Below are 26681 nucleotides of genomic sequence, written 5' to 3' on the forward strand. Positions count from 1 at the left end.
AGAGCGAAGTTAATTTTTTTTAATATATTTTTATGAGAACTAATATTTTTATTATTGCCTTAGTTTATATCTTTATACTCTTTGAAATACTAAATTGAATTTTTAGTATTTTTGAAAAATTCAAAATATAATTTTACCATTTACTAATAGGTCTTTCCAAGAGAGCCTTAGCCCGCAGCTTCCTTAGCGCCTTCCTTGAGTATCACCTATTGATAAGAAAATAGTTATTTGAGCGATTTTGTTTTTAGAATTAGTATTTCATGTGAATTTTTAACGTATATTAATTTTTTAATTGCTCAAAAGAATTATAATGTAGCAAACAAATTACTATAAAGCGATCATATATCTTTCTAAAAAATGAGTAAGAAGTGTAAATTTTACATCCTTCTCTCAACATACATATAATTAAGAGAAAAAAAAGTTGTATTAAATTCTATAATTGCCAGCCTAGGAAGTTCCATAGGCGTGAGGCAGAACAGGGTCAAACATAGCGTTAGAAATGGTTTGAAACATGAGAGATATAACCATGTCAAATCAAGGTCCTCCCTAATTCACTTCAACAGTTCAATGAGCTGTCTCGGTATGGGTCTTCCACGAAAACTATTTGAACATTTGTTTATTTTAAGAATTTTATAATATGAACGATGGACCAGGCCGGTTTGAATAATTTGGTTACTTGACTTCTCTTCTTTATCTACTGAAATAGGTTGACTTTTAGTTTTCTACTTGGCATTAAACTTAATATTTAGTTGACTTATATACGTGTAGGCTACGTCCACCGCCGAGCCTAGCTGGGCCACTTTAAAGACATTGATCATTTAGATAGACTTAACAATTTTTTTATTCACTTTTTTTCAAATATAATGGCTGTGAATTATGATGTTCCCATCTCAATTAAAACTCAATTAAAACTTAAGTTCTTAAGGTTTCTTCTTATTGGCCAATCTCAATTTTTAGTAATTTGGCATGGGTTTATTGGGGTATATATATTAGAATAGGCATACCCTTCAAATTCTCATATATATATACATGTTATTTAAAAATATTTATTATTTTTAAATAAAAAAGCTTTAAGGCTTGATTTGGCTTTTTTTTTCAAATTATAAAAACGCATCACGTCTTATATTTTTATTGACAACTTTTTTACTTAAAAGATATACTAAAACAAAAATGATAGTTTAAATATTAAAGTAAGGAACAAAAAATATATGAACAAAATAGGAAAATGAATATAATTCAAAAACTAAATAATGACATGTTCACAAGTTATTTTCTAAAATTTAAATTAAACCCTAAAATTTTAAATATATATAATTAAATCTTCAATATATATATCATATCAATCAAATCCTTTTGTTAATTTAATTATCAGCTTAGCTATTAAATTCTTACTCGAAATATGTAAATCTAATTGATATAATATTAATATTTTTTAATTCAATTAAGAAGTTTTAAAAATTGAAACCAATTTAGAATTTAGACTTTGACCAACTACTAATGTTACATTCTCCTCATAAAACTATCCCCTTATTGTTTACTTATTTTCAAAATTCTAATAATGATATAAAAACAATTCTCTAAAAATGTTACCTTCAAAGAAGTTTGTATTTTACTGTCCAAACTAAACGAAAAGAGCAGAATCGTAGAACAACCCGCTTTAGGATCCCCGTTCGGTCAAGCATTTGGCTTGTTTATGCTCTTGTACATGTCGTCGATCACACTCTGCATCCAAAGAACTCTGATCAGTTATTGGGCACATAGTTGTGCATCATGTTACCCAAACTCGACGGTGAATGTCAGATACTTGAGGAAAATCGAAGGGTCAGAGCAGCGCAGCTTGTACATGTATGCACATGCGTGCACGCACACATTAGAGAGATGTTTAATTCGTGTATACTTGCCTTAGCTCATGTCCTTTTCATGTAAACCGTGTAAATATAAATTCAATACAAATTATTATGCGTCAAAATCCTAAATACGAGTACAATAAATGTACTAAATGTGTTGTGTTTATGTCATGTTTTCAGATCGTCAAATCTAGAAAAGAAACCCGAGCAAAAAATGAATGTTTAATTCGTGTATACATCCCTTAGCTCCTGTTCTTTTCGTGTAAACCGTGAGAGTATAAATTCAATACAAATTATTGTGTCAAGATCCTAAATATGAGTACAATAAATGTACCAAAATGCGTTGTGTTTATGTCATGTTTTCATATCGTCAAATCTAGAAAAGAAACCCGAGCAAAAAATGAATGTTTAATTCGTGTATACATCCCTTAGCTCATGTTCTTTTCGTGTAAACCGTGAGAGTATAAATTCAATACAAATTATTATGTGTCATGATCCTAAATATGAGTACAATAAATGTACCAAAATGCGTTGTGTTTATGTCATGTTTTCATATCGTCCAATCTAGAAAAGAAGTGCGAGCAAAAAATGAAGGTACCTGATAATACTTGAGCAATTGAGGCCTTTTCTTCTTAAATGTTGGGGTGAGAAGGTCGCGGTCCATGTCAAACGGTACATGGTCGAGATGGACAGCTTTTATAAATTCAAAACCTTTCAGCTGCATAAGGATATAAGTTTAATTTCCGATTTTCCTTTCCTATCTAGTATAAAGAAATGTAATTACTTGTAACAGTAGTGAACTCATATTTCATGAAATCGGAGAAACCATCAAATGACAAACCTGTTTCTCTTTGCCAGTCCTTGTAAGCTCTCCAAGTATGTACTCTTTGGCCTTTGGATCTTTACAGATGGTTTCAAAGTCACCACTTACACCATTGTCAGCAGCCCAGCGTTCAAGTGCTTGCTTATTTGGGTTAACAACCGCAACAAGGTAGGACTCAAAGCTGTTCCCATAAACCCATATCTGAAATTGACAAAGATGTGATATAAAAGAGTTGAAACATAGAGCTAATGAAGGACTACAATCATAGGATTGACATCCGAAAAAGAATGTTCAATTGCCTGCCGTTGTGTTCAATGCCAGTTTTTCAACATTTAGTTACTGGTTCAGTTTATGCCTACACTCTTACATAGGAACAACAACAAACAGTGCATACTGATGTATTGAGATGGGCAAAAAGGCATACCGATTCAATATCAGAAACACAACCATAAACATTCTCCAGGTTCTCGACAGCAACATATTCACCTTGTGAAAGCTTAAAGATGTTCTTCTTTCGATCAATAACTTTCATACTTCCATTTGGTTGCCACTCACCAATATCCCCTAATGCACAAAGATGAAAGGTCCTTAAATTGGAGATAAGCTAATGATACGGAGAACCTCAACTTCAAAAGAGATAAGTATCAGCAACCTGTGTGAAACCACCCATCAATCATGACCTCCTTGGTGAGGTCTTCACGTTTGAAGTACCCTGAGAACAATGTTGTTCCCTTGAGACAAATTTCACCTCGTGGTGTGCTTGCAAGGGCATCATATCCCATTTCAGGAACAGATTCTAGGCGTACATCCACATTTGGTACTGGAGGCCCCACAGTACCAAGCATTGACAACTCATGTGGTAATGAAACAAAAGTTCCAGCACAAGTCTCTGTCAAACCTACATTCGGATTAATATAAAATAGATAAGCGTTTATGTTGTAGCAAGTCTGCACACAATCAGTAAAGAAGGAATTATCAGATGTAAAGAGGCTAATTTCAAGGACAGTATACCATATCCTTGCATCACATGACAACATGCCACTACTCGTAGGAACTCTTCCACGTGAGAAGAAAGAGGTGCTGCTCCAGAGAGAATAATCCTCAAATTCCCTCCCAATCTTTCTTTTACCTGACAAAATTATGAATATGAATGAGATCAAAGTAGTCGACAGGATTTCTGTTGGCTTTCAACCAATATACGTAAGGAGCCTTGATCGTATTCTTTTTAACGAGTAAGACTTCCGTCACCTGACTGAATACAATTCTGTCGGAAAATGGAGATGCCTCTGCATGTTTGGAGCCATTTCTCATGTTGTAGAATTTGCTGTAGAGGTTATCATAGATGTCAGAACCAGACAGCAATGCAGAAATATGGGAAATAAACTGGATTCAACAGAAATAATTAAAACCTAAGTGAACAAACACTAATCAAAATTGGCTAAACATAGTAACAAGAAATGAAAGGACATACTGCAAATGAATATCAACTAATGCAAAAGCTCATGATAATGTTTAATGCCCAAAAGGATTGAGATAAATCTAGTTTTGTCTAACTACGAAAAAAGATGGCCATATTGTATAGAAGCAAATATTCTTTGTTCTTAATTCCAGCGAGTCTGTGGTGGTGAAACTAATTACTTGTTTAACCCTCTTTCCATCACTTACTAGCAGCCAGCAGATACCATGAATTGCTTCACAGAAGCAAACTGAAAAGTAACTTACAATGAATATGCCACATTAAACAAGGTCTTTTTCAATAAGCCTCCCTCAGAAATCTTTTGTTGTAAACCTAACAAGATACAAAAATTATGAGAGTTTCAGAGCTGATAGTGATAATGCATTGAATGAGTCTGCTTGAAAAAAAGAAGAAAGTTGCATACATGTGTTTGTGTGTGCGCTTTAAAATTAAAGAGAATCAATCAAGTTCATTTTGCTTGCTAAATTATATACAAGAGGCATAGAAAAAATAATTTTGAAAGAAATTAACTATGAGAGTTTCAAAAATAAATCAATTAAGACGAGTTTTCAAGTACTTGTTCCAGATTGTTTATTGTAACCTTCATAAACAAACCAAAATGAAATTGCCTAACCAGATTATACAATCTTATTCAATATCTTTATACGTGTTTAGAAAGAATGCTGGAAGTCAATCTCTGCACTACAATCGGGAACATAAGAAAGTTTACCTGAATAGATTCTATCCAGCACACGAGGAACAGCGCAGAAGACACTTGGCTTTAGCTCCCCAATATCTTCAAGTAATAGTTTCACGTCCTGAAGATGTGACAAATAAGTAATTACCAATTGGAATTAACTCTTACTAGTTGAAACAGTATAAAAAATACAGGCTCACCCCACGCCAGAATCCTATTGAGGCACCGTGAGAAATAAATAACTCCTCAATCACCCGGTCAAAGATATGTGCAAGAGGAAGATAAGAAATATAAACATCATTCATAGTCAACTGTAAAATTGCACAAGAAACAACCAAATTAGAGAGGAAAAGAAAAAAAGAGAAAAATCATACTCATTTTAGTGTGGAAAAAAAGAACAGACAGGTCAAAGTGACTGGTGAAACTGTTTGTCTAGGAATCAGGAAATTAAACGAAAAGATAACCTCTTCATTTACACGTCCTAGCAGACAATCCACCGCTGCTAAAAGAGTAATGATACTTTCATTTGTAATCAATACTCCCTTGGGATCACCAGTTGTTCCACTAGTATACATTATCGTGCAGATATCAGTTTTCTTCTTTATAGGAAGATCATATTGTTTATTTTCTCCCTGCAAGAAACAGACATCAGAACTTATATCAGAATCAGTGGTAATCTAAGTGTTAAATTATGATCCAATTAAACATTTATTCAACATGCATGAGCCATGGTTATCAAATAATATCTACAATAACAGTACTGGAAAATTCCTTCAGCATCCTAAACCAGAATGAATACATAGAAAATGCCAACTCACATATAAAATCAAGATGCTAAAATTATCAAGTATTCATCAATTTTGCTAGTCTACAAGTTATGTATGGAAAATTGTTTCCAGAAATCCAGGACATAAGAAACAGGACCACGCAAGAAAATTACAAGGAGCCTTGGCTTATACGAGAGATTTGCAATGCAATGTCAGAAAGCTTTTCTTCTACAGCTATATCTGCCTTTCTCTGATCTCATAACTAAAAAAGACACTTAACTCAGCAGTGTAAAATTATTTACTGATGATTCAAGAGGAGATAACAAAGAAAGTAGCCTACCAGTTGCAAAAATTCTTCCCAAGTAAATATTGCCAAACCCTGCTTCTCAGCTTCTGCCTTCTGCTCAGGTGTTACCTTCCCAAAGCTAATAATTGCTGCATTGCAAATGTATATGCACATAAATTATTTCTAACACAATTTAATAACAGTATCCCATCCACCCCCTCCACCAAAAGTAAATAAACAAATGACTTACTTCTCAAGTATTTTGTTGAGTTTGGAAATGTTTTAAACAGCTGAAAGGGCAAAGAGAAACCTTACATGAGAAAAAACCATGTACCTATAAATTCTGAGATGAGCACCTAAGAAAACTGAGAAAAGCATATACAGAAGCAAATGCTGAAAGTAAAGAACTAGAAATCCATTCAGTAAACAGATATCTTATTTATATTCTATACCGAGAAATAAAAAATATTTTCTCCCAATATTCCCACATCCCATAACAATCCTAGGGTTCCAAATATAGATATATGTAACTATGCTTACTTCAGCAATCTTCTTTTCCTCTACAAAAGCAATTGAAACTTCCGCATGGCATATGATAAACTCCACAGCACCAGCACCTATAATATATATGACAAAGGATCAAACAATCATTAGCAGTATGCAGTGGCATTGAGATACACTCATCATTAAAAGACTTTAAAGATGTTACAAATAACATGCTAAACCAGGTTCAAAAAAGAGGAAGTTTAGATAACACACATGAGCTTGTTGTTTGCAGAAAGTACTGATTTAACAAAATATAAAGCATACTTTTGTAGGTCCTCAAGAAGAAATACCTAAAGTGTCATATAAAGGAACACAAGAGAGTCCATGAGCATTGCAGGCCTGCATCAATGTTGATGCATCAGTAAACTTTTTGGACGACAAGCTTTTAGTTAGCGAAGAGTATGCTCAGGAGAAACTAAGTCAGACAAAGACATTTCAGAATAACAATACCTCCATGGTCATTATCCACTCTGGGCAATTGGCACCATATATACCACACTTTCCTCCCTGTAAACAAAAATAAAAACCATGAAATTTGTAAAAATACACATAAACTTTTAGAATAACAAAAAAACTTAGTGCATTACCTCCTCAACACCACAACTCCGAATGGAATTTCCTACTTTCATTACAATGTCATAAACTTGTTTGTAAGTTTGCCACACATATTTTCCAGCCTGCAGTGGAAGCCTATAAATTTAGATACACGAACTAAAAGCCAAGGTCGGCAGTAAAAGCAAAAAAATTTAAATAAAAAATAAATCAGCAGTGGATGGCTGACAACATACTTTCCCATCCACAATCTGCCGGTGACCGAGCATATGGTGGTTAGGATATTTCTCAACTGACATTCTGCAAGGAGAAGATGAAGTATGAATCATAGTGACAAAAGTACCAGAATATCACTTTTTTTTGGTAGCATAAAAAATACGAGCTGTATTAGTTAGTTAACAAGTTCAATCATACATGGATCATAAGCTAAGTTCTAAATTAGCAGAAAGTTCTGATCTCCACATCACATAAACAGCGAGCAACCAAAATCGAAATAATTACTACTATCCATAATATAAATTTTAGTTTTGCAGTTCTACAATGAGTTGAATGAAAGCCATCGATCATTCAACTAGAAGCCTGGAAATCTCGTTATCTTGATCCATCCGAGTATTTTAAATCCAAATTTTCAAACATTATGCATTTCGGTAAAATAATGAAATCTCATGATCCGTAAAATGTAATGTTTCTTGCATCCATCGCCAAACAGAGAGTGAAATTTAAATGCACAGGCAAACAAATTAAAAGATCTACATTATTTCAAAAAGATAACAACACTGAAAATTCGAAATAAGCAAAATTCCAAAGCCAGATGAAATCAAACAAAGGAAAAATAAACAGTAAATTAGTTTCCTTATTTTCTTAGCAATATCAACCATGCAAAAGATTATTAAAACAAAAAAGAAAGAGACAAAAAAAGAAGCTAAATTCTAACCGGAAAATGTCCCAACAACTCTCCATTCCAGGAATCGGAGCAGGGAAACCATTCTCGGCAAAACAACTGCGATAAACGGGGCCGATCGACGGTCTTTCATCGGTGGCGGCCTTCCCTTCCTCTACCTTTATTATATAATTCTTCTCCTCAGCCATTTTGATCACAATGGTTAGTATCTGAAACCACGTAACTACTTTCTTTTATATATTCTCTCTTTTTTAATTGATTATATCACGTATAAATATATAATGCCAAAAGAAAAGATAGGTGCCTTCGGTAATCAGCAAGATGAAAAATGACGGGTTTTGTTTATTTTGTTAAGGCTTTCATTTTTAAAATAAGTTTATAATAAAATATTTTATTAATAATATATATTTAGAAAATTTATTTGGTCCCTCCAACAAAAGCCTACTCATTTGCTCCCTCGAAGTAACTAATTCAGATAGGTGTTAACGTTTTTGAATTGGATCGGTTGCTTGGATTAATTTAATTAAGAATAAGTTGATTTTGAACCGATTGACCAAAAACTAATATGGATTGGTTGAAGTGGGAAAAAAAACTGGTTAAATTGGATGGTCCAATCAGATTTTTAATATTTTTATATATGATTTGTTAATTAAACCAATGATCTAACCGGTTTCACTATTAATCTAATTTTAAAAATTTTGATGGATCTTATGGGTGAACAATTCTTAACCACTAGACAAAACACGAGAGTCTAATGATAGAAAGATAACTTCATGAGGTTAAAATTTTGTCACGTGCCCTTAAGTTGTAATTAAAATTTAAAATTAAAAAATAAATAAACAAGAAATATTGTCAAATAAAAATTTTTCATACCAAATAATTATTCATATATTTAATTTAAATTATATAAATAAATATTAACATAGAAATAATTTTAAAAGTATTTAAAATTAGTAAAATGGTTTTTCAGAATTAATTCAAGGATTTTTTCCATTTTTAACCTATGTTCTTTTTCATGAAAAAATGTCAAGACCGCAACCAGAAATTTTTGGAATTTTACCAGAAACTGAGTATAGACTACCCCAGGTCCAACCCAAATGCTGTTTTTTTTTTTTTTAAGAAAAAGTTTAGTATATTAATATCTTTATATTTTATAATTAAATCTAATAAAAACAATATTAGTCACTTGATGAATCGATAAAACATTTGTGTTCATTATTATTTTTTCCCACAAAACTTTTGTGTTTAGTTAGTAAGATTAAATTTGATACTGTTGTGTTTTTATTTTTATATATCAAATATAGATTAAATGAGCTTTTTAAGATTTTATTAAGTGAGAATATTAGTATATTAAAAAATTATTATGGGTACCGTTTAAAAGAAAAATTACAGGTGAACTATAAAAATAGTCACTTTTGTTTGTCTCAGATAATATTTTAGTTATTTATGTTTAAAATTTTACGTTTAGTCACTTACGTTATCGTTTTATTACAAAGTAATCACTCTACCGTTAAGCTCTGTTACTTCCCTTATGATGGTACTACTTTATCGTTTTGTTTCTAAGAGAAGGAGAAGAAAGAATTTACACAAACTTTTTAAGAGCCTCAAAGAACTGACATTAAGTTTTGTTAAGTATTATTATTAAAGAAAAATTAGTTTACTTAACATCCCATCATAACAGATGCATTTTAATAATAGATTGAGTTAACTCGAGTTGCAATTTGAACAATTTTGATATATATATTATATAAACTCATTTGAATCAAATTTAAAAAAATTAATTATTATTTAAAAATAATAAGATAACAAAAATATTTTTACCTAGTTATATTTAAATATAAGTTTATTATTAAAATGTTAATTAGATTGTTAATAAAAAAACTAATTTTTTTTACCCGAGAAAAAAAATAATTTAGACCAACTTAAATTAAAAATTATCTTGCTCAAACGGTCCCAACTCAAATGAACAGTCATTAAATTGATTAATTAGGTATCTCGATTTGGATAATGCAAGTGGAAGATGATTTGGCAGAGAAGAAAATGACCTTTAAGTACTTGGTTGGAACCTACCTGCATTCAATGGCCTTCCATGTATTTATTACACCATCTGTACTTCAATTCCAGCACTTATTCAATGTATTCATTAAACAATGTGTACTTCATGTCCGGCGCACTTGCTTTCATTATATGCGTGGATATCAGTATTCTCCAAATATATGAAAAATTTAAAGAAATCGTGTTAATTATATTCTTGTATTGGACATACCCAAATTTGAGAAACATAGGCTAAAAAAAATTGGAGAGAGACCTCATGTGATTCAGGGAAACGACCTTAACTCGACCTACGCCTTCCTATATGTGATTTACTTGTTTTTATTTGAAAAGGAAAATCATGGGAAAAGGATCCTGAATTAGATAAAAGAAGAAAAAAAACTCTGTCACTTGGTTCCTATGGCCCCAAACAATGGAGCCTAACAAGATTTATAACGGGTGATTTTCGACTTCCGGGTCACCTCTTCTTGTTATTATTCTTTCCCTTTACTTGTTTCTCTAAATGTTTAATCCGTTGATTGATAGCCGAAGAAGAAGGTGTGCTTCGGTTCGATACTTTTGTTGGTGCAGCAGATACTGAGGCAGATTCTTCTTCTGCTGCTGTCCTTGCTTGTTGGAGAGTTTTTTTGAGAACTGAATACAGATTGATAGAAGGTCGTCGTGCAGTAGCCGCTGGTTGATCAGGTATTTTAGGAATGCCTAAAGCCTTCTTCACCCCGGGAGCCTTAAGCACTGCAAGGGATAAAGTTTAAGGTGAATGATATATAGACATACTCAAAATCTCGAGAGAAAACAAGTCCTGTCTCGTGGTACAGGAAACTCAAGGACTCACCTAGTCCATAAGAGATGGAAAACAAATTTGATGTAATCCAATAACAAAAAATGGCCTGTAGAATAAATTTAGATGAAAATTATCATCATGTAAACATATGAACACACCGTTATATAAATGACCAAATTGAGTAAGAAGAATCTTAATATTGTTTTGACAATACCTTTGGGAAATTCATGGTAAATGGAACTGTCAAAACAGCAAGGACACTAGACACAATTTTCTTAGTTGCAGCAGCGGGTTTCCCTTCCATACCATCTTGCATGTTACACTGCAGACATATTAAGTAAATCCGATTAAAAAATAGAATAATGTATACTGTAACATTGTTCCATAATTTAATATCATCGAGAAAAAGAAGTAGACTTACCTCTACGGTTATCAAAAATTTCAGTGCTGTCAAAATTGGAAAGACGTATAAACTATCTGGAGTAGTGAGATCCGTTAACCAATATGCTCCACAACATTTAAATGATGGCATTTTCTTAGCCATTGTTGTAATCTGGAGTACAAACTACATTCAATTAAGACAAAACCCAGTAATCCTTTACAGAAGGATAATACAAAAACATTTGTCTTACAGCTAAGTAAGAGCTGATAAAGATGGACCACCGAATAAAGACCCCAATCAGTGGTGTAAATAGTGTCGAGCCAAATCTGTGAACGATGAAATTGTCTCATAAAAACAGTTAAATAGACATTTAATCGAACAACTATATCAAGTACATGCTTGATCAACCGGAAACTAGATTGGTGTCACAAAATACTAGACTGGAATTACAAACCAGGATTCTTCAGATAGTTAAGAGAAAGCCAATTAACTAATGTTAGTGGGTTTCAATCATGGAACCAAAGGGTACGCAATTTATTACGAAAAGTACTTTGAACAGGCATATTTGCTAGTCGAAATGGAAAAGTTGCTTACTCCTTGAAAAGCTTTTTAATTTCATTTTGAACTTCAACCACCGACAGGGAATTCACATCCTACAGAAAAATAGGTAGATTTGTTAAATTTTTATTCCTACTATCATAAAAGAAACAAAAACATCCATGGATTGATAACTTGCTCCAAGAGTATGCACAAACCTGGATAAAAGAAGAGATTAAGCGGTTCAAAAAAAAAAACATGAACACAGAAGAAAGTGGCACCAAACCTTGCTTGCCAACCACTTCCACATTTCCTCCAGGCGTGGCTTCGTTGCCTGCAGGATTAACACAAATTAAATTAGTTTCTTTTTTGTTAATCAACCTACGAGAAAAAGAGAGCAGTCTGTAAGTTGCAAAACTGAAGTCGCTTACAAGGCGTACGAAAATCTAAAAAAAAAAAAAACATACATATGTTCCTCTTCATGGAGAACGTAGGCAAACGATGGTTGATATCTTCTAGCCATTATGGTTACTCTATTGCAAAGACTACGCCTAAACGCCATTGATTCGAATAACTAAAAACCCTCCAACGAAATGAGAATAAAGTCAGAATAATCAAAATTAAAACATAATAAAAGCAAGATAAAGACATCGAGATTCAGTTATTTACCGATCAACACAAACAATCACTTAGAAGTGGCAGAGTAAGATTTATGAACCAAAATCCGGGAATTTCAAACAGAGTAAAAAGAAAAAAATGAAAGTAAGAATCAAATGATCACCGTGTTAAATCTCGTGTTGAGAAGAGAAAAGGTTTCCTCAGGTGCTTAAACGAAGAAGCCATCCATCGAACAGAACAAGGTTTAATTCCCATGGTTTTCGTTCTTCCTCCCGCGTACCTTTTGCGTGGTATCGTATATCCCTCCTTTTGCTGTAGGAAGAATGGGCCGCCATTGACGATCATAAAGGCTAATGGATTTGTTTCGTAAAAGGAACTTAACCCAATAGATAATGGGAAATCTGCCGGCCTTTTAACATCTTTGGAATTGTTGTTGTAGAACCACAATTTTAAGCCGTTTAACTGTATTTTATTTTAGGTTAGAATTTATCCTTTATACTTTTTTTCAAAAATTCTAGTCTCTAATTTTTCAAATCTCAAAAGTCAGATCCAACTGGTATCACTGATTTTTTTTTAATTTATTAATGTGATATTTTAAAATAAAAATTTGCTCACTTAGGAGCCATGTAATTAAAAGCAATTACATTATAAGGAACCTTAATTTAACAAAATATTTTTACCTACTATTTATATTTTATAGTTAAAATTAAATATAAGTCTATTATTAAAATGTTAATTAGATTGTTCATAAAAAAACAATTTTTTTACCCGAAAAAGAAAAATAATTTAGACCAACTTAAATTAAAAATGATCTTTCTCAAACCGTCCCAACAGAATGAACAGTCATTAAATTGATTAATTAGGTACCTCGATTTGGATAATGAAAGTTTTAATGAAAGCTAATCAACATTGTTTTGCTTATACATAAATATACCATTGAAGTTGAAGATGATTTGGCAGAGAAGAAAATGACGTTTAAGTACTTGGTTGTAAACCTACATGCATTCAATGGCCTTACATGTATTCATTAAACTATCTGTACTTCATTTCCAGCACTTATTCAAAGTATTCATTAAACTATGTGAACTTCATGTCCGGTACGCTTGTTTTCATTACAAAGATGCGATTCTCTAAATATATGAAAAAATTAAATAAATCGTGTTAATTATATTCATGTATCGGACACATCCAAATTTGAATAATATAGGCTTAAAAAGAGAAAAGATGGAGAAAGAGACCTCAAATGATTGGGGAACCCACCTTAGATCGACCTAAGCGTTCCGATATGTGATTTACTTGTTTTTATTTTGAAAAGGAAATTTATGGGGAAAGGAAATTTTAACTCCTGTATTAGATAAAAGAAGAAAAAACACTCACTGTCACTGTCACTGTCACTGTCATTTGGTTCCTATGGCCCCAAACAATGGAGCCTAAAAAGAATAGATATGATGCCAAACTGTAATATATGTTAATCATTATTATAACCATGATTTTCGACTTCCGGGACGAAAGATTTCTCACCTCTTCTTGTTCTTCTTCTTTCCCTTTACTTGTTTCTCTAAGAGCATGTTTGGTTTGGTGTATTGGCAAAGCCAATACACCCCTAATCGGTGGGCCCCACCTAATCCGGGTGTATTACATCGTTTGGTTTGGTGTATTAGTAAAACGCACCTAATCCGTTACCTTCCTAATCGGTGAAAACCACCGATTTCTATTCCCCCATTTTGCCCAGATTGGCTACCGATTCAGAATCACCTCCCTGATTTACCCTCCCCCGATCCCTTTTTCTCTTCTGTTCCTTCATCCGATTTCCTTCCTTTGTTTCTCTGCTCCCACTCCATTACGCCTCTTTTCTGCCAATTTGCTCCCTCCTTTTCTTTTTCTCTCTGCCACTCTTTCGATTCCCTTCTCAACCAGTCGACTTTTTTTTTCTTGTTCTCTCTGTCACTCCGATTGCTCTCAGTTGGTGGGTCTCCAGATTTCTGCAACTGTGAAAGGTAAAGGAATGGAATCACTGTAATACGCTTCAACTCTCTTTTTTCTTTTCTTTTCTTTTCTAACTCTCTTTTTCTCTCTGTAATTAGTGTAACAAAGGAATCTATGCTTTAGTTTTATGAATGTTTTCTTGCATGGAAGTTAGGGTCCCAACTATTTAATTTAATTTTATAAGTTTATATTGGTGCAAATATGTATAATCGAATGAGAGTGGTAGTGAAAAGCTGTATAAAATTGGTGTGATCTTTTGAACTCTGATGAAGTATGAGTTGAAATATAACAGTGGGTTATCTTCTTCAATAAAAAAATTGGAAGAATATATAAAACAAGAGAGCCCTATCACTTCTGTTCAGGAGATATGGGCTATGGCTACACAACCGGGTTAGTTGTCACCATCAACCATCTTTCTCGGTTGTCTCTTTTTCGTTTTAAATCGTCGAATAATGCTGAAGTTCTCCCTCTAGCCCGTAAACTGAAGTTCGGCTGGACTGAGTTCAGAAGTAAAACTCATTTACTGTGCCCGAAAAAGAAATTAAAGATAAACTAAGGAAACTCTTCTAAACTCTTATGGAATACTGAAGCAGTTTCTGCAGCTTACCTATTTAAGCTTCTCCAAATTTAGGACAGCCTCGTACTGTATATCTTCTGTCTTGGGGTTAAATACTTCAATCTCTCTATTGGAATGTTATGTTATTTAAATAATTGCAGGTGAGCATGCACCTCTATCCCCTACATTGTCTACCGGACTCTTCAGTGGTAACCGTGAAACTCTGAAGCATGATGAAGAAAATGAGCTATCGCCTGATGATATTTGTTTGAGGAAGCGAGAACCGTACTAAGATGGCTAAATTAGTAAATTGGGAGTATAAACACATCTAACATTTTGTGTGCTATAAGTGCCAAGGTGAAATCCAAGTTTCAAGAATCCTTAGACGGTAACAGAGATGATTTTGCAAGCATGAGTCCTGGTTGCACTAGACAAGAAACAAAGTGACTGAAACTACTTAAACAGCTGGGCTTGGATTTCATTGTTAATCATGTGCAGTACCGGGATGCTACAAGCTTGGAGAGTGAATTGGTGGGTGATGGTGCTTGAAAGGGTGACATTTTCAATTGAAAAGCTCAGCAGATATGGGTGCTGAAGGAGACCTCAGACCTGGATTTTGGCAAGGGAAGGTGGGTTTCTGAGATTGTTGAAAATTTTAATTAGGTAGGACAGCAGGAAGAAAGGTATGCTTGTAGAGTATGATACATATGGATAAATCAAATGTAGTGTCTAAGATTAATTGGATTTAAATTGTGGTTGTTGACGTGATTTAGTTGCAATGCAAACATAATGGATATTATGTGGTAATTTTGTTGTTCATTTTACATTCTTTTTAAAATATATTTGTTGCAAGTATAATTATGAATTTATGGTTTTGTTTTGATGGTTGAGTCAAGATCTTCCCATCCAATTTAATAATTAACCAACCCCCTGCACTTCTTCTATTCGGTAATGCGAAATAGATTTCAACATTGGATTTTAAGCATTACTTTCAAGTGAGGTAATTTCAATATCATCTATTTTTTAGATAATTTAATGTTTCCTTAGTAATTTGACATTTTTAATGATTTTTGTTCATTTTGTTTAAATCAAGATAAAATATTTATGTATTTATTATAAGCTGAAAATTTAATATTTAACCTATTATGTTACATTTCATTTATTACATTTTACTTCAAATATTACTTTTATTAAAATTTATCATTTACAGTATCATATATTATGATTTCAGTAAATTAATATAAGAATATTAATTATTAAGAATTTTATTAAATTATATAGTTTAATTAAAATATATTTAATAATAATTATGTTAATTTATATTTTACAGTATCATATATTATGATTTCAGTAAATTAATATAAGAATATTAATTATTAAGAATTTCATTAAATTATATATTTTAATTAAAATATATTTAATAATAATTATGTTAATTTATATTTTACAGTATCATATATTATGATTTCAGTAAATTAATATAAGAATATTAATTATTAAGAATTTTATTAAATTATATATTTTAATTAAAATATATTTAATAATAATTATGTTAATTTATATTTTACAGTATCATATATTATGATTTCAGTAAATTAATATAAGAATATTAATTATTAAGAATTTTATTAAATTATATATTTTAATTAATATATATTTAATAATAATTATGTTTAAATATGATTAAATTATTTATTATTGATAATAATAATCTTATTATAATTTAAATAACAATAACAATAATCATTTACCAAAACAAATTTATGCTAAGGGTATTCTAGTCATTTTAGTTTTTTCCATTATGCTATTACACCTCTATTCCATTCAACCAAACACAAGATTACTATTACGCCTCTATTCCATTACATTCAACCAAACAGTGGATTAGCTATTACACCTCTAATCCAATACACCTCTAATCCCAATACACCTCTAATCCAATACGCCTCTAATCCAATACAGCGAACCAAACGTGCCCTAAATGTTTAATCCGCTGATTGACAGCCGAAGAAGGTGTGCTTCGGTTCAATACTTTTGTTGGTGCAGCAGATACGGAAGCAGATTCTTCTGCTGCTGTTCTTGCTTGTTGGAGAGTTTGTTTGAGAGCTGAATACAGATCGATAGAAGGTCGTGATGCAGTAGCTGCTGGTTGATCAGGTATTTCAGGAATGCCTAAAGCCTTCTTAACCCGGGGAGCCTTAAGCACTGCAAGGGATAAAGGTTTCGAGGTGACTGATATATGGACATACCTAAAATTCTTGAGAAATAATAAGTCCTGTTTCATGGTACAAGAAATTCAAGGACTCACCTAGTCCATAAGAGAGGGAAAACAAATTTGATGTAATCCAATAACAAAATATGGCCTGTAGAATAAATTTAGATGAAAATTATCATCAACATGTAGACATATATGGACACACCATCATTTGTTTATGGAAAAACTTTAATATCCACACAAAGCTCCACGAGTCATGATAATTATTTCCTACTATTCTTTGGTGGAAAATATTAAATCTCTTTATGTCGTACTTAATAAAAATATGGCATTGGACTTGAAATTTTCTGTACCTATAGTTGAAATAAGAAAAGCTCAGAAAAGGCACTATTTGCACATACTAGCTAAAAAGGGTGCACCACGGCACCAGCTTGTTAAGGGAAACTGTTATATAAAGCCAAGATGACCTATTTGAGTAAGAAGAATCTTAATATTGTTTTTGACAATACCTTTGGGAAATTCATGGTAAATGGAACTGTCAAAACAGCAAGGACCCTAGAAACATTTTTCATAGTTGCAGCAGCAGGGTTCCCTTCCATACCTTCTTGCATGTTACCCTGCAGACATATTAAGTAAATCCAATTAAAAAATAGAAAAATGTATGGTGTAACATTGTTCCATAATTTAATATCATCGAGAAAAAAAGTACACTTGCCTCTACGGTTATAAAAAATGTCAGTGCTGTCAAAACTGGAAAGAGGTATAAACTATCTGGAGTAGTGAGATCTGTAAACCAATATGCTCCGCCGCATTTAAATGATGGCATTTTCTCAGCCATCATTGTAATCTGGAGTAAAAACTACATTCAATTCTAAGACAAAACCCAGTAATCCTTTACAGAAGGATAATACAAAAACATTTGTCTTACAGCTAAGTAAAAGCTGATAAAGATGGGCCCCTGAATAAAAAGCCCTTTCAGTGGTGTAAATGGTGTCACGCCATATCTGTGAACGATGAAATTGTCTCATAAAAACAGTTAAATAGACATTAAATCGAACTACTATAAAAAGGACATGCTTGATCAACCGGAACCTAGATTGGTATCACAAAATACTAGATTGGAATTACAAATCAGGGTTCTTCAGAGAGTTAAGAGGTTATACTATGGAAAGCCAATTAACTAATGTTAGTGGGTTTCAATCATGGAACCAAAGGGAAAGCAATTTATTATAAAAAGTACTTTGAACAGGCATATTTGCTTGTTGAAATGGAGAAGTTGCTTACTCCTTGAAAAGCTTTTTCATTTCATTTTGACCTTCAACCATCGACGGGGAATCCCCATCCTACAGAAAAATAGGTAGAATTGTTAAATTTTTATTCTCACTATCATAAAGGAAACAAAAACATCCACGGATTCATAATTTGTTCCAAGAGTATGCACAATCGTGGATAAAAGCAGAGATTAAGTGGCTCAAATAAAAACACGAACACAGAAGAAACTGGCACCAAACCTTGCTTGCCATCCGTTCCCTGATTTCCTCCAGGCGTGGCCTCATTAACTGCAGGATTAACGCAAATTCAAATAGTTTCTTTTTTGTTAATCAACCTACAAGAAAAAGAGAGCAGTCTCTAAGTTGCAAAACTGAAGTAGCTTACAAGGTGTATGAATATCTAAAAGAAAACATGCATAAGTTCCTCTTCTTCGTCCATGTCTACATCATAACTGGAAACTAGTCAACAGATAATTGTTGACTTCATGCTAGGCACACTTTAACCTTTTTTTAAACAAAAATGTACATGACAAGCCGAGGCATATTAAGTAATGGAACTATTAGATAAAAAGGTACTAGAAGAATAAGATGATGAGTCTCAGTTCTTTCTTTTCAATGCACTATTAAACAACAAGGTTGAAAGAAAAGACTCCACACCATCCAAATTTTCGTAATATTATTCCTAGACTAGAACATAAATGGGATTATCAAATTATCCAGTATTTTACAGATTATTGAATTGTGGATACATATTAGCATAAACAAAGGATATGCTTAATTCTTCAAAAATTACAAGGAAACATAAAAACAATGTCTTGCATATAGACATGAGTGCTACAAATAAAATTGGCAATGGATACACGAAAGAGCACACCAGAGAAAAAGGAGAGTGAGGGCAGAAAAATGAAACAAAAACAAGTAAAATTACACACAATCATTTTCGTAGTAGCTTTAAGTTGATTTATCAGAAGCGGAAGAGTAGCTCCTCGAATCAAAAGTGTTGCCACTGCTATCGAGGCCCACCTGAAACAAATAATACACCACCAAGAAGAATAGTACATATTGCATAAGATACGGGCTCACATCAGGATTTATTTGTCATCGTGCTGCAATTTGCAACAATAAATTGAATTCAACCACATATAAGAAATCAATGATGAATTGTTTTGACTAGAAACTTAAAGATTAACTCTAGTTAAAGTTATATGCATCATGCATGCAAGTTTTAACCAATGTTGCATGGACAGGAATTATTATATTTACACCCTTGATAGTTTATGCTGTGTTTCTGTCAACATTTGAATTATAGCTTATATTTAGATTGAAGCATCGGTTTTGAAGCCAGATTGAGATTTATCAATTTTGCATTAGTTTCCTATACAATATTCTTTGCTGAAATCACTACCGTCGGACACACCATCCATTCTTCATACATTTGCACAATTGAGACAATATAAAATAAGAGAAGGCAGCAACTTACCAGTTCAAGCCAGTAAAAGAATGAATGGCATCAATAACATACTGCAAGCTAGCAACAGGTAACCAACAGTCAGCAGCAGCAATGGCAACCTCATTCACGGCAGGAGCTTGCGAAGCCACTGCTTCAACAGCAGTATCCTTAAGAACATCCGCAACATCACCGATGAGCTCAAACTTATCTGGCTTATCGCTACCCGTAGTCGACATAAGCCGATAAAAGGACATGCCAGAGCTAGGAAGAAAAGCTAATTGGGAGCATTTTCTATCTTGGAACAACACACCAAACCCTGAGGATGAATTACTAAACCCAGTTCCAAAATATCTTTGTTGAACAAAATCACCAGGTTTTTGATGAGATTGGAACTCATTCGAAGGTTGAATTTTACGGTCATCTTCATGGAGAACGTAGGCAAACAATGGTTGATATCGTCTAGCCATTATGGTTACTCTATTGCAAATACTACACCTAAACGCCATTGATTCGAATAACTAAAAATCCCTCCAACGAAATGCGAATAAAGTCAAAATAATCAAAATTAAAACATAAGAAGAGCAAGATAAACGCATCGAGATTCAGTTATTTACCGATCAACACAAACAATCACTTGGAAGTGGCAATAGAGTAAGATTTACGAGGCAAAATCCGGGAATTTCAAACAGAGTGAAAAAAAAATTAAATGAAAGTAAGAATCAGATGACCACCATGTTAAATCTTGTGTTGAGAAGAGAAAAGGTTTCCTCAGGTGCTTAAACGAAGAAGCTGCTCATCGAACAGAACAAGGTTTAATTCCCAGGCTTTTTGTTCTTCCTCCCGCGTACCTTTCGGGTGGTATATCCCTCCTTTTTCTGTAGAAAGATTGGGCCACCATTGACGATCGTAAAGCCTAATGGATTAGTTTTCTTACAAAGGAACTTAGCCCAATAGATAATGGGAAATCTGCCGGCCTTTTTAACATCTTTGGAATTGTTGTTGTAGAACTAACATTTCAACCCATTTAACTGTATTTTATTTTAGGTTAAAATCTGCCATAAGTCCTTGAACTCTTTAAAATTTTAGAATTTAGCCTTTATATTTTTATTTCAAAAACTTTAGCCTCTGTTTTTTCAAATTTCAAAATTCAGATCCAATTGATATATCTTTTTTTTTGTTAAATCTTTTGATGTGATACTTTGAAATAAAAAAATTTACTCACTTAGGGGCCATTTAACTAAAAACATTATAGTAAACCTTAATTTAACATTATAATTTTAACAATGTTAACAACTTGATATAATTTTTTAAATCTGAAAAATAGAGAAACTAATTTCTTAAAAATAAAAATACATGGACTAGATTCTAAATTTAAGAATATACAATAACATAGGGCATATTTTAACATTTGTTTTATTAATCAATTTCAATTTTTACATTTTTAATAATACTATTTTTGGGTTTATACTTTATTTTTATAAAAACAAATTAGTTACTTTAGATGTCTTCACGATTCAAAATTTATATTTGTGACAAACTTCAAAATGTTTTACTTAAGCTCTTAAAATATCATTTTTGTATCACTTAGATTTTTTCTTAAGTTTAACCACCAATTTAGATATCAAATGTTAGTTCATATTTGACATGAAATATACTTAAAATACGTATATCATATGTTAAGCACATTTATATCTTTTTACATGAATAACTCGAATATAACTTATTAAACAAAACAATCATCATAACTGTACATGCAATTAAACTTGGATCCATATGTGTTAACTATGTTTCATGTTAGATCTTAATTGACATTTAACACTCAAAATGATATTAAACCGGTGGAAAATATTGATTGGTATCAGGGATAAAGCTAAAAATTTGTTTAGACAAATCGAAATAAGATTATAAAATTCGAGGAGGCCAAAGTTAAACATTTTGTATTAAAGAGACCGAATTCAAATTATTAATTATTCAAAAGAGCTAGAATAATAAAATGTTCCATTTAATCAAAAGTTAGAAAGAAAAAAAAAACCTAGATTGGATCATTTAATTTTGGAGAAGAACTTAAAAAGCAAATTATTCATTTAATTAAGAGGCTAAAACCGCCGACTAGAGTTATCTCAGGTCAGTTCCAAAATATTTTTCATGTTTAGGCCCATGGTCAGGCTAATCCAACCTATTCAATAAGTCCATATTACTATTAAAAATAGGAAGATATTTAAAAATTCATTATATTTGATATTATATATATTATTATTATTTAATTTGAATTCGTGTCGGATTAGATTAGCCTAAAATATAAAAATTATTGTCCAAACTCGACTTAAGTAGAATCAAGCTTATCTAGCCAGGCAAATCACTTAACCTTTCGACAAATCTACTGAATACGTACATAGATATGTTATTAAAACTTTAAGATTTTAAATTTATGGACTAATTGAGGACATTAGAAATAAAATAACAAAGATATCAATTAATCCGACGTGGCAGATCGTATTTGTTAAATAACTAACACCATCTAATGCTGAGCTGTACGCGGAATATTCCCTAATTTAGTAATTACCCACAAAATTTCCGTGACGTAATAATTATGATCCCAAATTAAAGGCGGATTTGAAATCTAATTATTGTACAATTGATAGAAACTTAAAATCCGCCTTTCCCACGGTCTTATATAAGTATCAAAACTTCCGTGACGTAATAATTATGAGATTTGAAATCTAATTATTGTATAATTGATAGAAACTTAAAATCCGCCTTTCCCACGGTCTTATATAAATATCAGTTTCTTTTCACCCACGAAGGTTTAATCGTTTTGTTGTTCGCAGCCTTGGCACCCAAATCATCGCAATTTTGCAATATTTTCCCCCCTTTTATTTCCCTTGTCCGAAGAAACAACATTGAAAACCCTAACCCTAGCCACATCTTCACCCAAATCTTTAATTATTTGCGCTTTTCTCATCAAAATTCATCAAATCATCGGAATCGGTAAGTTTCGATTTTAAATCTTTTATCCCTTTTCTCGAATCCGTCTTATATAATCTGCAAATCGATATCCTTACTGTGTATTAGTTTTGATTTTAGAATTACTTAATTTGCTGACCCTATTTTTCCTATCTCTTACGATTGAACTGATTTTTTTTTTAATTTTTAAAATATGTCAGATGGCAGCTAAACCGCTTACAAGTGAAGCAATTGCTCTGACAGAAAAGAAGATGGACATGACATTGGGTGAGCTATTAGCTGTTTGCGCATTGTTAAGTTGTTCTTTTGACGAGAAACGGTTTTCTAATTTTTTGTTTTTTTCTTTGGATTTAGATGATATCATTAAAATGTCAAAAACTAGTTCAAATAAAACCAAGAAGCAGCGAAGGGTACTGGTAAGAAATTTCTTCCTCAAGGGAAAAAATATTGTTTCTAATATTGAGGTGATATTCTAATATTTTCTATTTTTTACCATCAGAATAAAGGTCAGAAACCTTTTAATAATGCTGCTAAAGCAAAGGCTTTGAAGGTTCAACAGTATATGGATTCGCGGTCCTCTGTCAGACAGGTGTGGATTTTTACTGCTGTTGATAAAAAATTCGCAATACATTTTTGTTGCAGACATTGCCTTTAACTATGTATATTTGCTTTCTACTCTGTGTATGATAATCAGGGATTTCTAGCTCAAAGAAGATCAAACATCCCGGGGAATCAATTTCCTTTGGCAGCTGAGGCTGCACGCAGGGCTGCAGTTGCCCCAGTTCGAATTAAGAATGTAAATGGTGTCAGGGTGGCTAATTTGAACAAACCTAGGTAAATGGATTCTAATAGCTCATATTGATGCTCTATGCTAGAAGCTATGATTCTAATAGCTGATTTTTATCATTGAATCATTGCAGGTAAATAATGGATCTTCTACAATATTGATGACCTCTGGAAAGTGGTCCTGGTTAACTTAATTCAAGTTGCATGTTATGTGGAACTCCCTATATTTTTTATTACTTTTCTTGCGGAGAAGTGGCCTAACTTGGTGTTATCTTGAAAGTTTAGGGTTTTTGTGCACCCTACGCAAAATAGTATACTTTTAGTTCTTTATTTCCATGATGTGCAATGTTCGTTAATCAGATTAAGTGGTGCTGATTGTGGAATTGTTTTTCTGCCATATGGGATGGATATTGAAGCATGGAGTAGCAAGTGTTAAATGTGTTTATCATGTTTGAAGCAGGTGGATCTAGAGAAGTAACATTACTAATTTGATAATTGCAATCGCACAAGAGCTGTATACATGCATTCCGTGGAATGACATTGTTATGTGATTGGACAAACTTTTTGAAATGTCAATTTGGTAGTTTGTTTACATGCTTATGTGTGCTGTAGCTCCATCTGCTTGGTCATTGCCCTGATTTTGATTTTCTTCATCAATTAGCTTTGGCCACTTAAGATTCTTTGACTAACAACTTTAGTCATTTGGAGGTTGCTTATCCATCAATTTTCACAACTAGTTTTAACCTGTCAGAGGCTATGGTTTAATCGAATGAGCCATTTTTTCTGAGTCTAGCATTGATTCTTCATTCTTCCAATCATTTCTAGGATGCCACTTAATTGCCTATTTTGTGACTGGGTTTTAGCTATGTTTGAGAACCTTGGATTGATGGTCACAGTAATACATGACTTGAAACGCATACTTTTTGGCAAAGATAACAGTTTGCTGCCTCTGGTGCCATCTTGAAATTCTCTAGGTAGAAGTGAAGCAGGAATAATAATGGATTGGGAGGAATTTTGAAAGGGACTTGGTTGTTTTTATCTAGTTATTCGGATGTAAATTGACATCTATTATGCAATCTTTCATGGCATTTGCGAGTGTTGAATCTTCTTCACAAGTTGGGGTTTGGAGGTTACTCAAATGGAAGTTTACTGTTTGTCTGACATTCTGGGAAATCTACCCTTGTGACTTCCCCCAGTTCCGCTATTGCATTGGAGGGTTTTCTGTGTTTTTATTGGTAGCGCAGCATTCCCAGATTGAGCTTACCGGAAATTTGATGAGTACTTGCAAGCAGATGGTTTGATTTGTCTTATTTTATTGCTTGTTGGAAATAATTGCATTCTTCCTCTGATGAAAAGCTCCTCAAGTTTCACCGTATTGATTCTGGTTGCTGGACTTGTTGGGTGAAAGCTGTTCTCTTGTTGGACCTGCTCTCTTATTGTTTTTTACTGTTTCAGATATCCATTCATGGTTTTCATTTTCTTGGTTTAGGACTGGAGTACCACCTGTTCAGAGGAGGGCTAAGAATGGAGGTTTTGCAGCAAAGGTATTCTTCTATCTCAATGGAAGTCGCATTTTCATGATTCAAAGCATTTGAATGAATCGCATGTTACACAAGTAATTCTGTATTGATGTCAATTGGCAATTTTTATCTTTGTAGCCACGCCAGCACCAGCCGCAACAGCAACAAGGAGGGAATGTTGTTGCAAAGCAAAGGCCTCATACACTGGATTCGTTGTTTGCCAATATGAAAAAAGAGCGAATGAATGGTCCTGCACAACGTAACGGCAGCAGTCGACAAAGAATGCCATGGAGAAGAGGCCGATTTGGCAATTGATGGTGTTGTGAGACGAAGTATTCCCTCTGCTGCTGGACAAGCTGACTCGTCTTTTTTGGGCATGATAGATTCTTGTTTTTCTTACTTTCGCCATCAAAATAAACGCTTATGCGAGCATTTTACGTGTGAAAGTGACAGTTCAGTTGTATAGTGATTTTCCTTCGTTTTCTATTGGCTCGTGGACTGTACCCCTTGAGAATCGATACAAATAGGGTTGTTCATTTTGTTAATTCAGTTAAATTTTTAACCTATATTATTGAGCTTGTAGTGCGCAAAGGTTCAGTAATCCCAGTCATTTTCAGTTCAAAATATAATCGATATTCCTGAAGTTTTATTCTGTTTCAATAGCAGGCTTTGAACGAGGGTTTTATGCAAAATCTGAAAGTATTTTGATAAAAATATTAAGTCAAATATGTGTTGGGCTTTCATCTATCATTTATGCTAATAACTGTGTTTAAATTTAGTATTTATTTTAAAAAATGCATATATACTTTAATATCTAAATCATGATACTAAAGTAAATATTAGAAATATGTTTTAAAGTTGTTTATATTTATAAATTCACTAAAATAAAATAAAAAGAATATAATGATAATAAAAGAAATGCATATTTATAATTATTAGATATTAAAAAATAATATATATTTTTAAAAAACTAAAAAATATAATATGAGTTTATGTAAATATTATTGAATTAATTATTTACAAATATGAATAAATTTACTTTAAATGTAGAATATATTTTCATTCGAGATGTGTTTTAAGTAATTATGTACAATAATAAAACCATACATAAGCTCGATTTCAAACTTAATCCGACTTTACTCATAAAAACTTTTATTCCACAATATTGTTTGGATTAGTGAATAGTGATTTAAGGCTGATTCGTGTTGTGGGCTTGTAGCATCCAGCAGGCTGTTCACATAGGCTCGTTTAGCTAACACTAAACAATCCCAAAAGGCCAAAAGGCCCATACCAAAAACTGAAAAGGCTAAAAGTACACCTACACACCCTGCTCCTTCAACTACCCTTAATGCCGCCCATTGCCGCCCTGTTCTCCTCTCAGTCTCTGCCTTCCTGTGAAACAACTATAAACTAGTTTCCATGGGAGTTCCTATCTGGTCGAGATATCAAATAATTTGATGCAAATTTGTAAAATATTTAAGTAAACGTAATCGCCATGGGGGTGTAGCTCATATGGTAGAGCGCTCGCTTCGCATGCGAGAGGCACGGGGTTCGATTCCCCGCACCTCCAATCCTTCCTTTTGCGAAGAACTTGCTTCGACAAATAGCTTCTTACAAACTGCAACTTAACCTCTCCCACCCCATTTTACAAGGCTTTACAAGTTGAAACAATCTCTCTGTGTCCTGTG

The 26681-nt window shown here is 32.8% G+C and overlaps 3 protein-coding genes, 1 long non-coding RNA gene and 1 other non-coding gene across 5 annotated transcripts; 3 read left to right on the forward strand and 2 right to left on the reverse strand.

Moving 5' to 3' along the window:
- Positions 1-1417: 1417 nt before the first annotated feature.
- LOC107904465 (long chain acyl-CoA synthetase 4) lies at positions 1418-8188 on the reverse strand. The gene is made up of 19 exons (XM_016830849.2): positions 7909-8188; positions 7211-7274; positions 7010-7099; positions 6873-6929; positions 6713-6761; positions 6417-6493; positions 6127-6166; positions 5931-6025; positions 5288-5455; positions 5024-5134; positions 4857-4944; positions 4393-4459; positions 3919-3994; positions 3682-3799; positions 3323-3568; positions 3095-3234; positions 2689-2871; positions 2446-2565; positions 1418-1722 (listed from the first exon to the last, which is right to left on the reverse strand). Exons 1-19 carry the CDS (start codon positions 8061-8063, stop codon positions 1675-1677), a joined length of 1992 nt encoding a protein of 663 aa, XP_016686338.2. The 5' UTR covers positions 8064-8188; the 3' UTR covers positions 1418-1674.
- Positions 8189-10090: 1902 nt separating this feature from the next.
- LOC107904463 (mitochondrial inner membrane protein OXA1) lies at positions 10091-20582 on the reverse strand. The gene is made up of 18 exons (XM_041103878.1): positions 19754-20582; positions 19206-19296; positions 18514-18561; positions 18287-18345; positions 17931-18006; positions 17718-17849; positions 17512-17619; positions 17096-17150; positions 16742-17019; positions 14014-14233; positions 12095-12142; positions 11846-11961; positions 11685-11743; positions 11341-11416; positions 11130-11261; positions 10923-11030; positions 10760-10814; positions 10091-10659 (listed from the first exon to the last, which is right to left on the reverse strand). The coding sequence occupies exons 1-18, from the start codon at positions 20227-20229 to the stop codon at positions 10385-10387; spliced, it is 2412 nt and encodes an 803-aa protein (XP_040959812.1). The 5' UTR covers positions 20230-20582; the 3' UTR covers positions 10091-10384.
- Positions 13513-15594, forward strand: LOC107904464 (uncharacterized). Its single transcript, XR_001686237.2, has 2 exons — positions 13513-14242; positions 14949-15594. It is a non-coding gene; the product is annotated as an uncharacterized lncRNA (long non-coding RNA).
- Positions 20583-22425: 1843 nt separating the features above from the next.
- Positions 22426-25559, forward strand: LOC107904462 (uncharacterized). Its single transcript, XM_016830848.2, has 7 exons — positions 22426-22711; positions 22888-22954; positions 23042-23103; positions 23187-23276; positions 23382-23521; positions 24963-25017; positions 25132-25559. Exons 2-7 carry the CDS (start codon positions 22888-22890, stop codon positions 25306-25308), a joined length of 591 nt encoding a protein of 196 aa, XP_016686337.1. The 5' UTR covers positions 22426-22711; the 3' UTR covers positions 25309-25559.
- Positions 25560-26490: 931 nt separating this feature from the next.
- Positions 26491-26563, forward strand: TRNAA-CGC (transfer RNA alanine (anticodon CGC)). Its single transcript has one exon. It is a non-coding gene; the product is annotated as a tRNA-Ala (tRNA).
- Positions 26564-26681: the final 118 nt, after the last annotated feature.

This window comes from Gossypium hirsutum, chromosome D11, assembly GCF_007990345.1.
Source record: "Gossypium hirsutum isolate 1008001.06 chromosome D11, Gossypium_hirsutum_v2.1, whole genome shotgun sequence".
In the NCBI taxonomy this organism is placed as follows: Eukaryota; Viridiplantae; Streptophyta; class Magnoliopsida; order Malvales; family Malvaceae; genus Gossypium; species Gossypium hirsutum.